The sequence below is a fragment of the Myotis daubentonii genome, chromosome X (assembly GCF_963259705.1).
Source record: "Myotis daubentonii chromosome X, mMyoDau2.1, whole genome shotgun sequence".
In the NCBI taxonomy this organism is placed as follows: Eukaryota; Metazoa; Chordata; class Mammalia; order Chiroptera; family Vespertilionidae; genus Myotis; species Myotis daubentonii.
This window is the reverse complement of record NC_081861.1, coordinates 100,039,437-100,062,021: the sequence shown is the minus strand read 5'-3', so window position 1 is coordinate 100,062,021 and position 22,585 is coordinate 100,039,437. Positions and strand designations below refer to the sequence as shown.

At 41.4% G+C, this 22,585-nt stretch overlaps 2 protein-coding genes across 7 annotated transcripts in view; both read right to left on the bottom strand.

Moving 5' to 3' along the window:
* ARHGEF9 (Cdc42 guanine nucleotide exchange factor 9) overlaps nucleotides 1-22,585 on the bottom strand; it is a 330,612-nt gene that overhangs the window by 168,725 nt on the left and 139,302 nt on the right. Inside the window, exon 1 of one of the 6 annotated variants that reach the window (XM_059678485.1) lies at nucleotides 18,362-18,451. The exons of 2 other annotated variants lie outside the window; for them this stretch is intronic. Coding sequence is in view for 2 of the 4 variants with exons in the window: in XM_059678482.1 (XP_059534465.1) it covers nucleotides 17,884-17,892 (9 nt within the window). In the remaining 2 variants the exon portion in view is untranslated. Of the gene's footprint in view, nucleotides 1-17,879; nucleotides 18,010-18,361; nucleotides 18,452-22,585 lie in introns of those variants that run through there. 3 more of the 6 variants (XM_059678482.1, XM_059678483.1, XM_059678481.1) reach the window with 3 other exon arrangements.
* On the bottom strand, nucleotides 18,066-18,368 carry LOC132223264 (uncharacterized). The gene has a single exon (XM_059678486.1). The coding sequence runs from the start codon at nucleotides 18,244-18,246 to the stop codon at nucleotides 18,067-18,069; it is 180 nt and encodes a 59-aa protein (XP_059534469.1). The 5' UTR covers nucleotides 18,247-18,368; the 3' UTR covers nucleotide 18,066.

Genomic DNA, 22,585 nt, shown 5'->3' with positions numbered 1-22,585 from the left:
TCACAAAATCACAGTATGGTAAATAGTGGATGAGGGGTGTTCAGTGAGCAGTCACTGGATCAGGCCCCTGGAGATAAAAACTGGCTGAGCTGGTTTCCCTTCAGACTGTGTCACTAAAGACTCAGACAGAAGGATGCTGCACCTAAACCTAGGCTGCCAGAAAGGATGCAAGAGAAGCAAAATCAGACCCAACCTCAGGGCCCTGGAGGTTTGGCATCAGGTCTGTGTCTACAGGAAAACTGGTTGTGCTTTTAACAAAAGAACTTCAAGTAGGTCAGCCAGGATTATGTAAGAGAGTGTCTGCCTGTCTCGGCTATGTGGAGAAGGTGGGAGAAGGAGAGGAAAGGGGAGGAGAGGTGGGGAGGGGAGAGGAGGGACTCCGGGCAGCTGACTGAAGGACAAAGCATCCAGTAAGGTGCTAGGGTTGAACATATTGTTTTTGGACTCTGACTCAGGCTCAAGAGCCTGAAAGAAAGTACATTCTTATGCTCAGAGAAGGTTAGGATTGGAGAACCAAAACCTAGCACATCTAGTTCAGTCTAACATTTTATAAATAAGAAAACTAAGGCTCTGGTGAGGAGAAGTTGCCTAATATGGCAAGCTAGTCAGCAGCAGAGCCAAGATTAGAAACCATGCCTATAGTCTTTTAGAAGGATAGGTGTCAATTAATTTTTTATTAAAAATTGTCAATTGGCTAAAAAAATATGAACACCTACCTAGTATCTAAATGCTACTAATGTAGTATGTGTTACAAAAATCTCCACAAAATATAAATTAAATACTGAGTTTAACAATTTAAAATATAAAAACTTCAAATATTTTCTCCTGGAGCTTCACTTTGAAGGTCACTATTTTAGACATTTTCTGGTGCTTTCTTCCCTCTGCTCTACAGAAATCATCCCTTCAATATTACAACCAGCACATGCCTCTCCCTCACCTTAGGACCCTAAACAAGTCTGACTCTGGAAATTAAGAGGTAAGAAAACCTCAGTTTAAAGGGTAAGTAGAGACAATTCCAGAATCTTCTCACTACCAGCTTCTTTGCTAAGGAAATTCAAATTCACACTAAAATGCAAATGCTAGTGAAAAAACTAGGATGGGAAGAATGGGTTCCAGGCTTGGTTTAGTTACTTATTGCAGTATAAACTTAGGCAGATCTGGCTCCTCTTTGAGCTAGTTACACTAGGTTATCTCAAAAGGAAAGATGGGGTAATTTTTGACGAATGCTGATGCCTTGCTTGTAAAAGTAGGTTTTGACAAGAGACAGAGGGGAGTCAAAAAAAAGATATGGAAACAAGGAAGATGAGAGAGAAATGGGGTGATTAGAAAGTTCGGAAGACAAAAGTTGACTATTTCAAATTTTTGCCATAGGATACCTCCACCCAGACTAGAACTTCAGTACAAAAATGTCCTCTGGGTTCAACTGACAGAAAAAAGGGCACTGCCTTCTCTACCCAGTTCTAGCCATTGGGTTCAAGCTATTCTAAGTATCTTCTATGAAAAGATTAAGCAACACTCCTTCCATGTGCAGTGCATTATAGTTTCGAAGATGCTTTCACATTCATTAGCTCACTGGATTGTCCCAGCAACTCTAAGAGATAAGCAGAATAAGGATGAGACCTTACATTTTAAAGATAAGGAAACGAGCTTGAACAAAGGAAGTCACTCAGCTATCCCAGGAGCAGAGGACAGAAGAAAACCCAGATCTTCTGACTCACAGTCGAATAGGTTTTCCCCCCTAATAATAAGATATAGCTAACATTTACTGAATACTTACTGTCAGAAACAAATCTGTTTTTAAATATACTAATTTATTTAATCACCATTTTAAAAAATAAGGAAACCAAGATTCAGAGAGATTAAGTAATTGCTGAAGGTCACACAGGGCCAGAATCAAAACTCAGGTAATTTTACTCTAGAATCAGTGCTCTCATCCTCTGTTCTGCACAGCATATCCTCACCCCCACAGGGTCAAAGAACTTCCAAGGTATAGTTAGATATAGAATAATATATATATATTATTAATCTCCACATAAAAGAGCAAGAAGACTATATTCATATACAGGCATACCTCATTTTATTGTGCTTCAATTTATTTTGCTTTGAAGATATTGCATTTTTTTTTTACACATTGAAGGGTTTTTTTGAGATAGAATCTACTCCTGCTAAAGATGTGTGATGATTGCTGAAAAGATGACAAAGGATTTTAAATATTACATAAGTCTAGAAAAGCAGCATTAGGGTTTGAGAGGATTGACTCCAATTTTGAAAGAAGTTCTACTGTAGGTAAAATGATACCACACATTACATGCTACAGAAAAATAGTGAGAGGAAGAGTCAATTAATGTGACAAACTTCATTGTTGTCTTATTTTAAGAATTATCATAGCCACCCTAACTTTCAATAACTACCACCCTGATCAGTCAATAGCCATCAACATCAAGGCAAGACCACCCATTAGCAATAATATTGTGATTTGCTGAAGGCTCAGATGATGTTTTGCATTTTTAGCAATCAGGTAATTTTTAATTAAAATATATACATTGTTTTTAAGACAATGCTATTGCACACTTAATACACTATATAATATCATAAACATAACTGTTATATGCAATGGGAAACTAAATTCATGTGACACACTTTATTGTGATATTTACTTTATTGTGTTCTGAAATTGAACCCACAATAGTTCTGAGGTATGCCTGTATACTTATATATCCATAGAACATTTCTCAAAAGGACTCAATGGTAGTCTTTGGGGAGGAAGCTGAGAGGCTAGAGGGTAGGGGTCGAAAGTCTTTTCACTGTGCACCCTCTTGTACATTTTGAATTTTGAGCCATGTGAATGTATTTCCTATTCAAAAATAAAATATTTTAAAATGAGGTGTCTGGGGTGCAGAGAGCTGAGGAAAACTGTGTGGCAGCTTCTTGGCAGGGCTTTGGTGGCAACCCCTTCCCTACACAACTTTCTGGGCTCTCAAACTTGCACAGAAGGTATCTCTCTCCCTCTATCTTCCAGTTTCCGCAACCCTGACATTCCTTGTCTAAATCCCCCAGAAAGGCCAGTACTGTAGTCATTCTACAGGTTTTAGCAGTGCAAGTGAAAACGGCAACAAACTAGATTAAACTCCCACAGTTAATCAGCAGGCTATAGGAAAATAATGTATTAGCAGCAGGACAGATAAAGAATGACACAAAAAGCCTTCCCCAATGCCTAGCACTCAAGGTCTGAGTACCACAGATTCTTCCATCTCCTTCCTCTCAGCGCTTCATCTCAGTATGACTACCCACTCCTCTCCTGGGCAGGGTAAAAACAAACAAAATTAAGCTAAAAAGGCTCCAGGAAAGCTGGCCCAGCTTGAGAATCCGTGCTATACAAGAACACAGTAAAGGAGAAAAAGTCATCCCAACTGGGTTTTAATGTCCATAGATGAGAGTCAGCCCAGATGGTTTCAAGGGACTCTCTTTGCTTTGGTTCTTGAATTTTCACTATCTTATCCCACAAGTGTTAGAATAACATTTCACAGATTAATGCCATCAACATATTCTTAGATACCTTTTGGCCTAACCCAGTGGTCGGCAAACTCATTAATCAACAGAGCCAAATATCAACAGTACAACGATTGAAATTTCTTTTGAGAGCCAAATTTTTTAAACTTAAACTATATAGGTAGGTACATTGTTATTAACTTAATTAAGGTACTCCTAAGCTGGCCTTTGCTAAAAACGTCCTCAATCTGATTGAGGTACGTTCGCTGAGGTCGACCCCTTCTAACTCTCCATCCACACTCGTCTTGTATACTTGTTTCATCTATCTCCTTTCGTTCATCCTCTCTATATGTCCAAACCATCTCAACATACCTTTCTCAATCCTCGACACTACATCTTCTTTCACTCCACAACATTCCCTGTATGTGCGTGCCCGCACATGGTATTTTGTGGAAGAGCCACACTCAAGGGGCCAAAGAACCGCATGGGGCTTGCGAGCCGCGGTTTGCCGACCACTGGCCTAACCCCTTAGCCAGGTCAGCCACAAAGGGCTTCTGCACCCTGAAAGCTCTAAGGTGGTGGGAGTGACCAAGGTGGATCAAGGGCTTTTAGGGATCCTCCTGAAGTGGCTTAAGCAAGCATCACAATTCTCTCTCACAACAACTTAGCATCTTCTCCAACATTTCACTGCTTCCCACATGCAGAAGATGAGTGGAACATTTAACTGCTATGGAAAGGATGAGAGGTCAATTAGTGTGCCTCTCGTGGGAAAGCAGGACTCTGCTGTAGAAGATTGGGCCCTAAAGAGCCCCCTTCCCTTGTTATGTGTCAGAGACAACCCTAAGTTTTTACATATACAGGGTGTCCCAAAAATATATACACACTTTAACAACTGAAAGCTCAATTTTGAAAATGAAATGTATTTTAATAAACACTATCTTTATAATTTTTCAAAGTATTTGTATACATTTTTTTGGGACATCCTATATTAATTTAAGCTGCTACCAGCAGTTTCATTTAGTAATGGAATCCACTGTCTAGTAGCTTGGGGCCATAGAAAGAACACTGAACAGAGTCTGAATACATGACTTCTAGACCCAAATCCATCATCACCTAATCCTGTATCCTCAGGCTGTCCCTTCCTTCTCTGAGCCTCAGTATCCCCACTTGTAAAATGGAGACAATGCTGGTTGAAAAAAAAGGCAGGGGAAAACAGTAGAGAAATAAAATGAAGACAAGCTCCTGGGTTACCTCCAAACTACCTGTAATCATGACCTGGATGAACTCAACAATCCAAACAGCACCAAAACAGTTCAACATTTTATATGGCACTTTTTACATCCTTCAGTTAGGAATTCTTATATCCACCAATCCTGAGACTTTACAGTTAAGCCCATTTTATAGACCAGAAAACCGAGGCTCAAAAGAACTTTGCCCACAACATATAGGGTGAGGAAAAATCTGTACATGAACCAACATAGTCTAGTTCCTGACCCACCCCCTTCAACAAAGCCTGAGAAATGGCCCTGAGCACAAAACTTGGAATAAGGAACTCTATCAGGGTCCAAACAAGCATTCAAGGAAGTTTCCTCTGTCAGGTGGCAGGAGATTTAGGAAGAAGTCCCTGCTCCTGATGCCCTTTACTTTCCCTCACTATACAGGGTTCCTGAGGAGTCAAACTTATATGACCAACTAAATATTGCAAACCAGTTTTCTGGGAATTGACTTGGCATTGAAAGCCATCTGTATAGATGGGGTGACCCCAGCATAACTTTTACCAACCTGACCCCACGAGGTTGCCTTCCTCTGGCCCCCACTTGGGCCTTTTCTTTCTATGGCTACTATGATAGGAGTCAGGCCCAGTTGTTGGTGGACACTAAGGCCAGCTTTGGGGGTAGGCTAAGTATAGCTTTGTAGGTAAAGAACAAGTACATTTCCAAAGCATTTTATGAGCTCTTAGCCTAGGTTAGCTTGCCAGCATCTGGAGGCAATACTGGCTATTTTACCCATTGGCCAAATAAGACCCAGATAGAGGCACACCCTAAGTAGCAGAGTAGCATGTAGAACTATTGATTTCCAGTCCAAAGCTAAGAAACTGACATGAGGCTGTCACAGTTAACAGTAACCTCTAAGGCTGGTACTCCAGGGTAGACTAGCCACACTCTGGCCACCTATCTCACTGCTTCTTACCCTTCATCTAGACCCCAACTAGGGGCCTGCCTCCCCCTTCCAGCTCCAGCCTTTGGTACAAAGGGGCAGAAAGGTCTCCCTAGGACACCCCGACCTAGTTTCCAGCTTGAGAAATTAAAAATAGCAGGCCCTCATTAGTGGGGCCAGATGGCCCAAGCTGCTATGCCTAGGGGCAGGGCTGTGGTCATTAAAGATGTGGCTGTTCTCTCCACCCACCACTGACCCAGGAGAGTCTGGGCTTTTGCCCCGCTTTATGCATCCTACTACTTCGCCTCCCACCCACAATTTAGATATAGTTGCTCAGGTTCAAGTTGTTAATTCATTCCTAAGAAAAAAAACTTTAATATTCAGTTGCTTTATGTTTTCTAGGACACTGCTTTACAATCACATCATTCCATAATGGTTTGTAATTGGATTAGGGGGTTCAGGAGCAGCTTCAGGCTTTCTACATTGATCAGTGTCAATTTATCTTCCTCATTTTTCTCCATATGCCTGTTAATTCGACATCTGAATACTTGGTTCTAAGTTTTACTTGCCTTGTGGAGCCTGCAATAACACATGCCACCTTGAATATCTATTTTATTCTGGAATTCACTGCTCTCTGAGTCCTGATTTCAAAGATAAGGGAAGGGGGAGTCAGAGTAAACTTATAGAGGCCCACCAGACGTGGCCAGTGCCCTGTTGTGCCCACTTGGAAGACCGAGACAGCTAGCCAGCCCTAGGGGTAGGATGTGGTCTGCATCAGTGTGTTTCTGGGAGTGTGTCCCATAGATGTGTTCAAATGTGTCTCATGTGGGGAAGGTTATTTGTCCATGTAAGTCCTTAGGAGTGTGTATCTCAGGGATAGGAGTATGAGTCCAGGGTGTAACAGCAGATCTGAGTGTGTATCTCAGAGCACCCTACATGTATGTATACTATGTATATGTGCCTTATGGGTGTGCTGTTGTGCCTTAAATGCATTCATACACACACACACACACACACACACATACACACAAATCTGCATAAGCCTATCTCATCTGTCTGTGTGTGTGCCTTGCTTATACTGAGTATATGATAAGTGTGAGTATGCCTCATGGTTAACTGAATGTGTGCACTCCAAGTGTGTTAATGTAAAAGTAAACCCCACAAGTGTGTCCCATGTGCATACCAAACACACCGTACATGTGTCTGAGTGTGTGAAAGTGTGTATCACAAGTGACCTATAGTGTGTGTATGTGTGGGTATGGGTGAATGACATGGATAAACAGCAAGGCTGAACCAATTTTCCTCTCTCACAATTTTTTTCCCTTAACAACTTTCCTCTAAGACACCCAAGTCAATCTACTCCTAACCAGGTCAAAGAACCTGGGTTCAAAGCTCATCTCTGTCTCTTCCTGAATGTGGTAGCCATAGATGCTTTTCCTAAGAGGCCTAGTCACCAGTCCACTTATACAAGGGGCCTCATAACTATGAAGTCTAACAGCTAGGAGCTGAAAAGAGAGACAGGACAGGATTGTGAGACTTTGGACAAGTTTTTGCTTCTCCCTAGGCCTCAGTTTCCTTAGCAATACTGTGAGGGAATGGGTTCAATGATCTTATATATAAGGCTCTTTCTCATTCCCATCTATAGACTTTCTCACTATGGACTAACTCTGGTTCCTCACACAACCTCCACAAAAAAAGGACAGTCCACAGATAGTGCATGTGGAATAGTACCTACAGATGTCATATCCTAACTAAGCCCCCTGTAGCCTTGGGCAAGCTACTGGTTGAATCCCTAAATCTGCCATACCATACTCATTTTTTCCAGTGGCCTGAGCCACTTAGAATAAAAGGAATAAAGTCTCAAAGACATATAATCTTTACCAAAGTTCAGGCAAAATAAGAGGATTTATTCAAAGCATTTTCCCCCATCTTTTGGGATGACTGTAGGAACTAGTGATGGTAATGAGTCAGCTTTTAGGCTCAAAACCTAGTCTTTAAGAACAGGACCACATAAATCTATAAAGAGAAACCTCCAAAACGGGCATGAAGGGCCATAGAATCTAGGGCCACTCTTCTGCATTTGGAAGGGCCTCTTATGCATCCTTGGATGATATATCTGGGTGGACTTATCGTAGGTTAAATAGATGTATATGAATTGCCAATTAGTGGTTTAATGCCAACCTAATCAAAGTTATCTAGTAGCATCTGCCTAGTTTTCTCTGCTATCTTGACTAACTTTTATAATACAACCTAATTAGAAACAAAGTGCAGAGGCATCTTTAAAACAAACTCCTTACCTAAAGCCACTTAGTATGGGTTGGTTGACAACAGCTATCCCTTTATACTATGCTCTTCTTAGTTAGTACACAACTGCTTTTAAAAGTCAGCACTAATCTCAGTCAGAGTAATTCCCTATGTTTTCATTTCCTTAGCCATAAAATGGGGAGAATAATCCTGGCCTTGAGTACTTCATAGAGTTGTGGTGGAAAAACCAATGTGGTAGTAAGACTATACAATAGTTCTTATCTTCTCAGATTGCCCTGGGAGTAATGAGAAATTTCCAAACAAGATGATGCAGATAAAGTTGAAGAGTGTATATTTGTTCTAAGTAGGTCATCTGTTAAGAGCCTGTTATTTCTAACGCAACTCTTAATCATACCAGGAAAACCCAGTAATGTTCATCACAAATCTTAGCCAAAAACCTAGGGGTCAAATTTCTCTTTTAGCTTTGCATGAGATAGGGAGAGAGAACGCTAATCTGTTATTCATAGCATCATATGTGTGGCCAGGTGTGGGGGGATGGAGCTGTGGATAAATAAAAGAAAAACCCTAGCTTCCCACAAAGAACAGAAGACATGAGCTGGGTCACAGCGTTTCTACCCTTCCAAGGAAGGGGAGTAGAAGAGTCCTCCATGATGTGATAGAGAGAAATGAAGCACAAAGACAATGGGATTTGTTCAAGGTCATCTAGTGACTAAGTTTATAGTTGCAGCCCTTATTTTTTCATGTGTATGTCTTTCATTAACAAAACCTTAAAGGAGGGCCTACCAAGTGTATGGCTTTCAACTATAGCAGTCACCCAGAGACTTCTGCCTCAGAAAATTTTCAAAGATCATCAGCTCCAATTAACAGAAAACCAACTCAGAAAAGCTAAATGACTTGACCAAGGTCACAGAGCTAAAAAATGCCAAACTACTAGCTCAGAGACCCTTTGTTTTTCATCACACCATATAGGTTTCCCTCACCACCCCTGAAAGACAAAGAAGCTTGACACACTGTGTTTTCATGGAAGAGTCCTTTCTCTCCTTTCTCTGTGCCAAGTTCTCCAGTTTTTACAATGAGGGAATTAAACTCAGGACAGCTATACCACCCCTTTTCTAGAAGATATAACTGTCTGGAATGACCTTAAAGGGCACTATAACTTCTAGAGTTCAAGCCCATATCAAACACTGTATGACAACAAGTTTTTGAGTCTCATTTTTCTCATCTATAAAATGAAGATAGCCCTAACTGGTTTGACTCAGTGGATAGAGCATTGGCCTGGGGACTGAAGGGTTCCAGGTTTGATTTTGGTCAAGGGCACATGCCAGGGTTGCAGGCTCAATCCCCAGTAGGGGACGTGCAGGAGGCAGCCAATTAGTGGTTCTCTCTCATCATTGATGTTTCTCTCTATCCCTCTCCCTTCCTCTCTGAAATAAATAAAAATATATTTAAATAAATAAATAAATAAATAAAACAAAGTTAATCCCTGCCCCATCTACTTTACAGGGCCACAGAGAAGATCAAGTAAGACCATGTAAAATCCAGTGCAAAGTGTAAGACAATGTTCAAGAGGGACTGTCAAGAATCAAGGGAGAATCAACTGAGCATCCACTAGCTCCAGTTGCTTTTCTCTAAATTCAAGTAGAGAAAATATCTATGCATGTTCTGTCCACTACATCTTCCTGAATCCTCCTGTATAGTTCAACCTGGATTCTCAAGAAAATCACCTCAGCCAGTTGCAAGGTCCAGAGGAAATTAATAAATCCTTCCACTCCCTTTGGGCCCAAAGCACAAAGCAGTGTCATCATTTTGCCTTTGTTCTGAACCCTCCCACCATACCAGGCCTACCAGAACCTCTCTGAGGGATGCCTGGCTCCCAGTGCCTCTTTCCCAATGCCAAAACACCCACTTCCCAGACTTCCTGCAAACTAGCGGGGTTCATGGAGAGAGGAGGAAGAAGCGAGTGAGCAGAGGAGTGGCTGTGGGAGGTACAGCTAAAAGTAGCTGCTGCCTTTAGGCTCCACACTCTGAGGGGGTGGGGGTGGGCTCTTAGCACATCTTTGCTGCAGCCAGATGGGCATGGAGGTGCATGGTTTCCCCTCCTCTAATGAAGGCAGGCAGGCAGAAAGATCAGAGCTGCCAGAACCTTTCCCAAAGCTGCCTATGGATGCTCAGTGCTGGCCTCCTCTGGGCCCAGAGGGCGGATGGCCTTGCAGCACAGGACTGCATCCAGGCCTCCCTGACTCAGAAGAACAAATATAGTCTGCAGAAAATTCTGTGCTTCTCCATTCCCATCTCAATGCCTGGCATCCCAAGGGCTGCTGACAGGCCTGCTCCCCTCCAGGAGGTTACATAATACTCCTTTTTTTCCCCAGCCTCTCTGTCAGCTCACTTTCTCCAAACAAACCTGAAAGCATTCAGGTTTCTGATCCAGCCAATGGGACATAGATCCAGTATCTTATAGCAGAGGAAACTGAGGTTGCACACAGTCAGGAAGTGGTAGTTCCTAGGCCTCTTGATACCACATCCTGCAGTTCTTCCAGTATAGCCTGCATAGTCAATCAACTCCGTGGTCATAATGTAGTTATGACTTTTTGAGAATTGTAGGAGTTTACTCCTGAGTTCTGCTCTATGTCAGTGGAACTCCTACAATTCTCAAAAAGTCATGACTACATTATGACCACAGAGTTGATTGACTATGCAGGCTATACTGGAAGAACTGCAGGATGTGGCATCAAGAGGCCTAGGTACTACCACTTCCTGACTGTGTGCAACCTCAGTTCCCTCAACTAATTCCAGTTTCGGGGGGAGGATCCAATGAAATAACTAAGGAACTTTATTTGTTGAAATTCTTATTAACAGTAGTAGTAGTATTAACTAAATGAATAGCTACTTAAAATACTGCAGAAAGGGGTTCTGGGCTGTCAAAGCAGCCCTCCTAGGCTTTCCCAGATATATGAGGCTAGTATTTTATCTATAAGAGGCAAGTCTCAGTTATCCATGGGACATATCTCTTTAACAAATGCTAAATCCCAAAATGGCATCCCCCTGCCACTCAACTCACTGTAGGGCTCCCTTCCCTGCTGGCAACCAGTGTGTGTTCTGGAAGAAACTTAAGTCAAATATAATTAAGGAGAAAATTCTATTACCCCCAAAATCATCCTATACATTCCAAACTTGTTAAAATTAATCTTCAGATTACCTGCTTTCTTTAAATAACAATATTCTTAATCATTTTGATCATCAGTATTAATCACAAAGTAAGCATAGATTATTAGAGCTTGAAGAAATCTTTGAAGCTTTCTAATTCACCTAACCTTATTTTACAGATGAGGAAACCAAATTTCATTGGGAAGAATTAATTTACCCAAAGTCACTCAGTGAATAAACAAAATTTTTCCCACTAGTATAGCAAATGAATAGAAAGTGACTCTTTTCCTGAAGTGTTCAAAGCAACTCACAGCTAATAATTTTAAGTCCAAATAAGTCCCAAGACTACTTACTGTCAAGGGTTTACTCCTCTTTTTTAGGGTGGGCACAAGCCCCTAGCATTCGTCAAGGCCCCCACAGTCCTAGAATAAAATTTTATTATCTGTGAAACCTGCCTATTTACGTGTGCAGTAAACCAGATTCAGGCTGAGCTGGCATTTCCTCTGAATATAGCAGTCATTCTCATCTCGTGCTAAACATTCCTTCCACCTCAGGGAGCTTTTAGAAAATATTGATGCCAGGGCCTCACTATGACCAATACAATCACATCTCCCTCAGAGATTCTAGGAATTTTTGCTAGTCTTGTTAAATCCCCAGGTGATTCCACTGTGCAGATAAGACTGAGAACCACTGGGTTAATGAAAACAATTCAGCCAACCAAGAAAAACATGCATAAAGAATTTACTGAACTCTGAAAACAAAATATATTCTGTTTTAAAGCTACATCTCTGTTGTTCTGCTTTCCAAAAGAGGAGATCAAAGTGGTACACAGAATCTACAGTTGTAGCACTGACCCTCAGGCAAATTCTGGACCCAGTTAGGAAACATACAGTTTGTGGGTATTGAAAGAAAACAGGGAATCCTAGAGCCTCCAACAGGATTTACCAGGAGTAAAATACCAAGTGACTCATACTCCTTGGTCATTGGCTTGATAGGTGATTGCTATGAACCTAACATACATCTTGATGTATACAAAGCATACAAGTCTATCATGCCACATTATCCTCATTAACACACTGGTAGGATAGATGATGGTAGAGCCTCAATGAATTCTGCACTGATTGACCAGGTATATACAAAAATTAACGGGCTCCAACTCCAAAAGAAGGAATCCGGTGAGATGTTAGAGTAACAAGTATCCATCATATTGAACATTTATTTGAATCATCAACTTGAATGATACTTATTCAGTTTTCGATCGATGCTAGAAGAGTGCCATCTGTGTCATGGCATAAAGAAAAAATAATTAACCCCTCTCAAAAAAAAGCTAAAATGGGCCAACCAAATAAAATAAAAGTTTCACTGATGCAGTGCTAGAAGGGACTGTTAATTTGTTGCTCAGTATAAAGAAAAATTTTAAAACCCATAGAAAAAAATGAGAATAATGGACCAAACAAACAAAATGAAATGTAACAAGTTTGGTTGAAAAAGGCCAATTTCATGAGAAAATAGAGGACTGGACTAGACAGCAAAGTGTTTGAGCCTATAGCCCAAAAGGCTAATACAATGGCTGTTAATCTTGGGAGCACATTTGAATCACCTTGTAGAGCCTTAAATTTCAAAAAATTTTAAAAAGTTGCTGGGGATCTACCCCATGCCAATTAAGTCAGAATCTCTGAGTAGGGACCTGGTGTGGGTATTTAAAAACTTTCCAACTAATTGGAATATTCAGTGAGGGTTAGAACCAGTACAAGGCTGCATTATTAGATAATTCACAGACAAATCAAAGTCCCTTTGTACTTGATCCTGATTAGGTCACACCTGGAGTAGCACGGTCAGTTCTGGGCAGCACATTTTTAGTGAAATATATAAATATAAGAGTGCTTCAAAACGAAGAACAACTGTATGAAAACTTCAGTTCCTTCAAAGCATTATTTTAGGCCCCACCAATTCACACTGCTTTTCTCCTTGAAGATATCAAAGTTTTCATAAGACTAAAGGGAACTCTGATGTATATTCAAGATAAAAGGCAGCATTTTCTTAAATAACTTTGTGCAAAAATTGCTATACAAATGAAAGGTATTAAAAACACTAAAAATTTAAGCAAGTAGCTGAGGAAGCTAGTATGACTTCAGGGAAGACTTACATACCTCTCTCTCCACCTGACTGCATTCAGCTTCACACTAGCTGGGAATGATAAATTCTGACTCTTCCCCCTCTCCATTTGAAAAGCAGACTCACTCCCATCCCACCAATCGCTCTGACTTTTACTTTCCTCTTCTATAAAACCAGGAACAACAATCAGCCCTACACACTTCACAAGGCTGATGTGACACTGAAAATTAGGAAGAGAAAATTCTTTGTAAACTCTATAGGCCCATGCATGACAAGGGATTGCCATTACTGGAACATTTCTTGAGCTTTCCCTCCCCTCTAGGCCCTTACCCCTTCCATTTTTTTCCACTTCATATTTTTGTGCAAGGGTAAAGCACAATAAGCTAAATACTGGTGAGAGGTAGACCCACCTAGTGACAGGAGACACTCTCTTCAGATATCAGAAAAACTAAGCTTTGATCAAGGATTCTTGGAAAGCAAGAGACTCAGTTGGCCTAGAACAAGTTGCAGAGATAGATATAAGAGCTAGAGAGTCTAAGATTCTCCATCTCCTTCCCACTTCTTGGGGCAAAGCCACTGGGGCTGGATCCAGATGCTTTGTGAGAAGTCTTCTGAGGAGGCAGTTATTTTGGGAGAATAGGCTCAATTCCTAATTGTGTCCCTGTCCAGAGTAAGCACTCCAAAGGCCAAGGGGAGCAGAGGCCAAGATGGCAGACAAAGGCTAGGAGGAGGACATGATTTGGCACCATCCCTATAGCTGCCAGAGTGTGACCTCCAATCACAGTCAAGTACTCTTAATCTGGGCTTCACCACAGGGCAGAAGAGCACTTTATTCACTGGCTCACTACAATCCCTCAGCTCCCTAGCCACTTAATCACACACATACAAGTGATGAGCAAATCTCAGCCAGGGCCCAAACCCTGTTCGCCAGCACAATAAGCTAAACTGGCCTTCCCAATTTGCCTAGCCTTCCCAGTGAAAGAAACTATCCAGAGACCAACAACATAAAAACAATTGCCCTCACATTTCACACTGTAGCTGAACTAGGTTCCCTAAGCCACAAACAACATTGGTCACACTGTGCAAGTAGATGTTGCAGGTTCTGACAAATAGAGGCTGTCTCAATAGGGAAAAGCACTCTCAGTTTGTTTCTACCACACTATCACTTCACCTCTTCCCTGCCTCAGCCAAAAGTCAGGGTGGAAAAACATTTTTTTTCAGGGCCTACAGACCTCCTTGCACTAAAGTTGGGCTGTGATATGGCTCAGTTAATCTTAAGGAGAAGGCAGTAACTCAATGGGGATTTTAACCCAGGAGCATTCCAATAAACAATCCCCGTGGCTGGGAGAAGGCTAAACTCAGAATGCCTTCTGTGCATGTGTTTTCTAGTCAGGCAATGAGTATCTTGCTCTTTGTCCTCTCTCCCAAAACATCTCTCCAAGTCCTGTTGGGTTCAAGCCCCCTTTCTCCAAAGGCCTGGTGCCTGGACATTTAAAGGATGAGATCTGGAGCTCAGCAGGAACTGAGTGATGCAGTGGTTGCTAGGATACCAGCTGAGGGTATTTTCTTGAATCCCCCATAGGGAGCTGGAAGCCAAAATTCCTGAGCTGGAATTTTGCCCCTCTTAGTAGCAAAAGGTATCCTCTACCCAAAGGGGTTAGAGAAGGGGAAAAGAAAAGAGGAACTGTATTGGGAAATTTTAGGACAAATCAGAGAGAAAAAACCCTCTTTTCTTTCTTATCTACCCACTGACAGATGTATCAGGCAAGGGAACAAAGGGAGAATGGGGAAGATGAAGAAAAGAGGCAGGAAAGAGAAGAAACAAGAGTCAAAATGCAGAAGATTCCATTCCTTTGGCTGCATTTTTTCATTTTCTCCCACTCTTCTCTTTTTGCATACCCTCATAAGTCTGAAGGAGAAATGCCAAACCTTTAGGATTCACAGAAGTAAAAAGTCACACTGCCAACTTTGGTTTTCTACTCCTCAAACACCCTTTTAGCTGCTCTAGGGTGGCCTGCCATCTGGCTAGCAACATTCCCTTAACTGCCTAGAGATAAATTAATCTGAAAAATGCTTGCCGATTATGCCAGTTAAATTACTGATGGAAGGGCTCATTCAAGCTACCCCTTTAGTCTGAGGGGTTGTGGGGGTTGGTGGGAAGACTGGCAGGGGGAACACCCATCCATCCTATACAAGGAGGCCATTCAGAACTGCGGAACTCAATGCATTCCCTTTTGTTATTCCTCATTCCTTGCACAAGCAACCACCATCCACATTCATGAGTGTACACGCCCCCACACACAGACAAGGGTGTGCACACATACACATGAACATACTATCACACAACCTACACACATACATTCCCATAGGATTTCTGCCAAGGGCCTGTCAGGCACCCAGTCCTGAAGGCTGTGGCATTTCATGACACTACTTTGTCATAAACCTGGTTCAAAGACCAGCTTTAGAGAGAACCCTTCTTCCCTCAGGGGAAAAGAAAAAGCAAAAAAAACCTAAAAAACAACAACAACAACAAAAATTCCATTCTTGTAGTGGCTTTCTCACATAGGTGAAAAAAAATCTCTTAGGTGAAACTTAAATTTCTCTAGATACCAGCAAAAAGATATTTCTTCCCTCCACCTTCCATCATCCTTTGATTAAAATTTTGTTTTCCTTTTCACTTGTCATTACAGTTCACCCCTTCTGATTTCAAGTGTCTATGGGCACCAAAAATCACAGAATGCAAGAACTTGGAGGTCACTTATTGTAACCATCCCCAAATGACAATGTTACAGGGATCCCCAAACCCACTGAGAAGGAAAAAAAATGCCCAAGGTCAAACAGCCACTGAACAGAGAAAACCCAGGTCTTTAGTGCCCAGCCTAGAGCCTTTCCTCACTCTTCAAAACTCTCTTAGAACAAAGTGCCCAGTCAAAATATAAATTTACTTTATATAATACCACTGGAGCTAGTGGGTAGGGCAATCTCACTAAATTCTCATTGCAAAGAAACAAGTTCTTAGTTCAACTCAGGGGGCCGCCCACAAAGGAGTACATAAGTACCAGTGCCAGCAAAATGTCCAGATCATGCTCATACCATGGTACCAATCAAATTAAAAAATCAGCTTCTCACCCACACCATGCCAAAGAGAGCAGACCTCAAAACTCAAAACCTCTTCTGATGCCATTAAATAAAACTCTCTGGGTTCTGAGGTCAGGATAACTTCAAGAGCCCCCTTCATAGCCCATATCTTTTCATAATCAGTTCCCAAGAGATTAAACAACAGAACATGGAACTTGAGAGCACAATTCCAGCAGATTTGCACATCACACATGAGCAGCCGCCCACATGGGTGTAGGAGGAACATGTGTGTGGATGTGTATGCGCCCTGATTCATTGCTACATGAGCCAGAAATGGCACTATTTCTAGTCAGGTAAGCAAGGGGATGAGGAAGACTTGCCTGCATCAGCAGGTAGGAGAAGGGAGGAAAACAAGCATGCACATTGGTGTCAGAAACATCTTTTTCTCGGCTTTGCCAAGAGCTTTCTCAGCAAAAGCAGAAATATAAAAATAATAGCAATAATAACAGCAACCACCACCACCATCACCATTGATACAAACATGCAAATATATAGCAAATTAGAATGTTGTTTCTAGCTCATGGTTTCCCCACTCATACCTCATTCCATCCAGACTTGGGGGGGGAGGTCAGTGGTGCTCAAAACTCTACTTAGTAAGATACATACTTTCATTGTTATGGAAATCTTTTAATTAGAGATACTTCTGGTCTTAAAGAACAAACAAGTAGGCAAACAAAAACCACCACTTTCTCATTAGCACTAGAGCAAGTTCTATTTAAAATGTAGTTCAAGCACATCATTGCAAATGAGATTACCCCAAAGAGGCATATCCAAATACTATTATTCCCAAGGTGGGTAAAGAGCTGGCTTTTCTTGTTTTTTGGAGGACACACAGAGAATACCCCCAAATTCAAATCCAGGGGTAGTCTTTGGGAAAAGAAACCCAATAAAAGCTCATCAGTGTCTTCTCTTACCAATTCATAATGGTCAGGTAATGCTTTTACATCCCATTCCATAATTCCAAAAAATGATATTTAATGATTTAATAAATGTTTTAAAGGTGGCGTCTTTCCAAATTGAAAGCTGTGAACCCTGGACAGCAAATTGAGATTCAAAGGACAGAGTCACCAACTGCCAGCTCAATGCACCCCACCACATCACTTCTCAAATTCTCCCTTCTATTAGAAACTAAAGAATCATTTCCCCAAATCCATTCATTCCATCATTTTTTTCTTCTAAACATCCAGTGCAAGACTGTCTTTCCTAAGATGTCAAAAATCCATCATGCTCTTCCCACAAGCCCCCTTAACCCCAAACAAATCCAAATACAGTCTTGATAGCATGAGAGAAATTTTGACTAAAATTCCCTCATGGAATTTAAAGATAGTTTTCAAGAAAATGAGTTGACAAAACACCACAAACAGCCAAAGCCACTGTTTAAGGATGCAGATCTTGTTCCGTGAACGTCACATAAATGGAGAATGCACACACACACACACACACGCACACACGCACACTTAAATAGAAAGCATTTCTTATCAACAATTTTACTCAAGCAATAAGCAACTACACTCATAGGCATACTTAAAGACAAGACACGACAAAAGATTTAGGGAGAGATAATATACCAACGTCATACATATCACAGCGAGGCCATGTTGCAGCTCAAAACGTTTTCCCCCCTGAGTAAGAAAGCTTGCTCTTTCTCTCCCTCTCTTTCCCTGTTTCTGACTGTCTCTCTTGATTTTTTTCTCGGTGGTTCTCTGGATGAAATCAAATCGAGAGTTAGCAACAGCTCAGATGGCTGGACTCCATTCAGCGCGTTCCCAGGAAAAACATGAGTATGACATTGACAAGCAGGAGGACTACAATTACAGCAAAAACGACTACAGTTTGCACATCCAGGGTCATGGTGCAATGCAGAACACTGTAGTGTTCCAGGTGGGGGGCCGGCAGATTGGGAGATGTCAGTCTCTGTTCTGTCAGACTGTCCATACAGCCACCATTCTAGAAAGGGGAGGAGGAAGTCGGATGGTTAGGGAAGGGTTGGGTTTGGTGCCCGAGTTTGGTATGGGGGGAGGGGGAGGGGAAAGAGGGGAGCTTGTTTCACCCCTTCTCAGGATTGAGCTGATTTTTTCTTCCCTAGCTGAGAATCTTAGCTTGCGCTGAAGTCGGCAGAGTCCAGCATTCTCTCTCGGGCGCCACGGAAAAGGCAAAATCCTGGCTTTCAAAGGGAAAGGCGGGAGGAACCAGTGCGAGGTTCTCCAGCGCCTGCTCAGTCTGTCTGTCCCGGCGTGTGTCCGTCTGCCTGCCTGGCTACCGGTCAGTCTCGGTCTCCCCTACTCCCTCTAGTTCGCTTGCTTTCCTCCGTTTGCTAGCTCTCTTCGTGGGGCTCCTGGTTGCCAGCCACACCTCACAACCCTGCCTGCTGGCTCTCTCCCTCTCCTTTCCCAGCCCCCAGCTTGTAGGCTGAGTTTTTATTCACCAAGAGCCTGCAGGCGCCTGCGTGAGGCGCAGCACCAGCCGTTGACAGGCCCGCTGGCCAATAACAGGTGCTATAGCAGCATGATTACTCTCTGGGGGGCGGAACTTAGGCTGGAGTGCTAGCGGAGAAAACCAATTGGAGGGCTCAAGGCACCCCAAGCAATCTTGCTTCATTTTCAGGAGCCACCAGCCTCGGTTCCGGTGTGGGGGTGGAGAGCTTATTCTAAGAGGATTGAGGGGGATGTAGGGAGAGAGAGTGGAGGGGCAGAAAAGGACTTGGAAAGAGGAAGGGAGTAGATGGGATAGGATGTGGCAAGAGGGAAGGAGGAGGAAATAAGGGGAAGACCCTGGGGAACAAGGGAAAAAGAGAAGGAAAGATGGGAAAGAGAAAGATGAGATAGGGGATAACATAGAGAGAAGGGTTGTACTAAGGAAGGAAAAAGGATGGGGGAAAAGGAAAATAAAATGTTTAAATAGGATAGGTAGATGGGGAGGAGCCATGCCTTGGCAGCCACTTTGTTTGGGGCCTGGACAAGAAAGAAGCAAAGCTGCCTTTGGCCCCTGCTTAAATTTTTACAGGCAACTCACAATTAGGTATACAAACTCAAAAATAATGATACTCTACAAATTATCCAAAATCCAGTTTCACTTGGCTTTTTTCTGATATCTCCACACTTGCAGGTCAGATTTCCTTTCCTATTTATGGTTTCTTTTAGATGATGGTGGCTTGCACTTTTTCAGCACGCTGGGTAGTATAAAGGGAAGCCTCCATAAAACTTCCAAACTACTTGTAATCACTGTGCTGCTCTGTGTTTATGACTCTGTGCCTGAACTAGGGAAAAGCCCTGGACTAGAGACCAGAAGTTTCAGATTTATTCCCAGTACTACCTGAAGCTTGTTGTATGGCTTTTGTGCAACATCTTTCCCCTCTTTGCCTCCATCTCCCTTCTGTCACATGAGGACTTAGACCTATCTGATAATTCAGTGAAACCTCTGAACTCTCACCTCAGAAAAATATAATTTTAATAGACCCCCTAGGCCCTCAAAAACTCAGGACTCCCTTGAACAGAAATTTATCCAAGAATTCTTCTTACTCTTACATTGTAAAAGTGAACAGATAGATAGATATTGGTGGAGCGGGTCAATAAACTGAATTAGCCAGAGACAGAACAAATTCAATTCTGGAACTTCTACTATACTACACACTCTAAGAGGAATGAAAATTGCTTTCTATTCTTTAGAAATCTTTTGAGGCTGGGTCAGTTAAGTCATACATCTTAACTACATGATTGAAAATTCTGAATGAATGCAGGTCATAAACAAAGTGGCTGCTGGCCCTATAAGATAGAATAAAACCCCAAGAAGCCCCCACTTTAAAAGTATGGGCTTGCCCTGGCTGGGTAGTTCAGTTGGTTAGAGCACTGTCCAGATATACCAAGGTTGCAGGTTTGATTCCTGGTCAAGGCACATACAAGAATCAACCAATGAATGCTTAAATAAGTGAAACAACAAATCAGTCTCTCTCTCTCTCTCTCTCTCTCTCTCTCTCTCTCTCTCTGTCTCTGTTCATTCTTCTCTCACTAAAATAAATCAATAAAAATAAATAAATAAAAGTTTTGGCTCATAGCACCACCTATGAATGATTCATGACAAAAAAACTCTGACTTCTATCAAGTTTCTAGATCCAATTATCAATTTATAGAATGGAGGACAGGAAAACATGTTAAACTGCAATCCTGGAATACACGCTGTACAAAACTATAGGACCAACAACCTAGTTCTTAAGCAAATAAATAGGAAGGAAAAGGAGAGACTGAATGACTCATGTGAAACTTGTGCATGTGCATGCACACACACACACACACACACACACACTTGTGATATTTATGAAACAACTGGAAATTTGAACAGACTGAATATTTGATTATATTAAAGAATTACTATTAATTGTTGTGGTTAGGTTTAACAAAATGGGGAGAATAGATGTAAATATTTGTGACTTTTGATTTGACAATTGTTTCTTAGAAATGACATGAAAAGCATAAGCAACAAAAGAAAAACTAGATACTGGTAAGCTGGATTTCATCAATATTAAAAACTTTTTGTACTTCAAAGGACACTGTCAAGAGTGTGAAAAGAGAACCCACGGAATGGAAGAAAATATTTGCAAATTATATATATATGATAAGAGACTTGTGTCAAGATTAGAATATATAGTTATTACAATTCATTTATAAATAGCAAAATGACCAAATTTAAAAATTGGCAAAAGAGCTGAATAACATTTCTCCAAAGAAATGGTCAATAAGAACATGAAAATATGCTCAATATTAACCATCAGGAAAATGCAAATCAAATGCAGGAAATGCAAATGCAGGATATTACTATAGCATTACTTGTAATGATATATAAGTCTACACCAGGGGTCCTCAAACTTTTTAAACAGGGGGCCGGTTCACTGTCCCTCAGACTGTTGGAGGGCCGGACTATAGTTAAAAAAAAAACTATGAACAAATTCCTATGCACACTGCACATATCTTATTTTGAAGTAAAAAAACCAAAACGGGAACAAATACAATATTTGTATTTGCATGTGGCCCGCGGGCAGTAGTTTGAGGATCCCTGCTCTACACCCACTAGAATGGCTATATAAAAAAGCTAGATAACAAATATTGAGGAAGATGTGGAAACATTAGAACCTTCATAACACTGCTGGTGGGAATGTAAAATGGTGAAGCCACTTTGGAAAACAGTCTGGCAGTTCCTTAAAAAGTAAAACATAGAGTTAATATTTGAGCCAACAACTCCACTCCTAGGAGAAAAGGAAAGCATATCCACATAAAAACTTGTACATGAACATTCATAAGAGCATTATTCAATTCACAATGGTCAAATGATGGAAACAACACAAATGCCAATCAAATGGTGAATGGATAAACAAATGTGGTATATCAAAAAATGGAACTTAGAAAATATTATAAGTGAAAGAAGACAGACACAAAAGGCTTTTATCTGATTCCATTTATAAGAAATATCTACATGGTTAGGGTAAAAGCTATTTAATATAGCTTTTGTTTCAGATTTACATAAATATTAATGTGCTAGGTTATGATGTAAAAGGTATTTCTTAAAGCAGATAATGATGAAAATAATTTGAAAGCCACTCTTCTAGATTATGTTGAGACAGATACTGGTGATCAAGACGGCACTATAATGTAAGCAACTAGAATCTTTATCCTTGACTTTAAAAGTACAATCTTATCCTGTCTCCACTGACCTTTCAAACCACTACAGCCTGGCTTTCACTCCCTCATACCATAGGAAACTAGAACTTCTTCTGAATATAAACAAATTACCAACATGTTGCTAACTCTCATGGCCAATCTTTATCTTCCCTGATTTCTCTCCCAGTTGACTCCCTATGCCTTCCTCCTCCCTGAAATGTTCCTTCTGCCTTGGGAGCATCAACCACATGTCCTGTCGGATATATTGTCTTTACTTACTGCCTAGGTTCTTCTTCATCCAGTCATTAAGGCCATGATTTCTCAGGGTTCTTCTAATTTCAGTCCCCCTTTCTTCTTACTCCACACATGCACTGAATGATGGGCCCATGCATCCCCAAGACTTGAACTACCATCCACATTACACATGATGCTCCTTCTTTCAACAAAGTTACTAGACACCAGTAGGGAACAAAATAGACATACGCCCTTACCTGCATGGAGCTTACAACTCTGCTGATTACCCTCAGGTAGCTCTCTTCTCTTGAACTCCAGATATTAATCTCCAATTGCCTTTTAGATATTTCCTGAATATTTCAGGTGAACGTCACACTTAGAAAGTCCAAAAT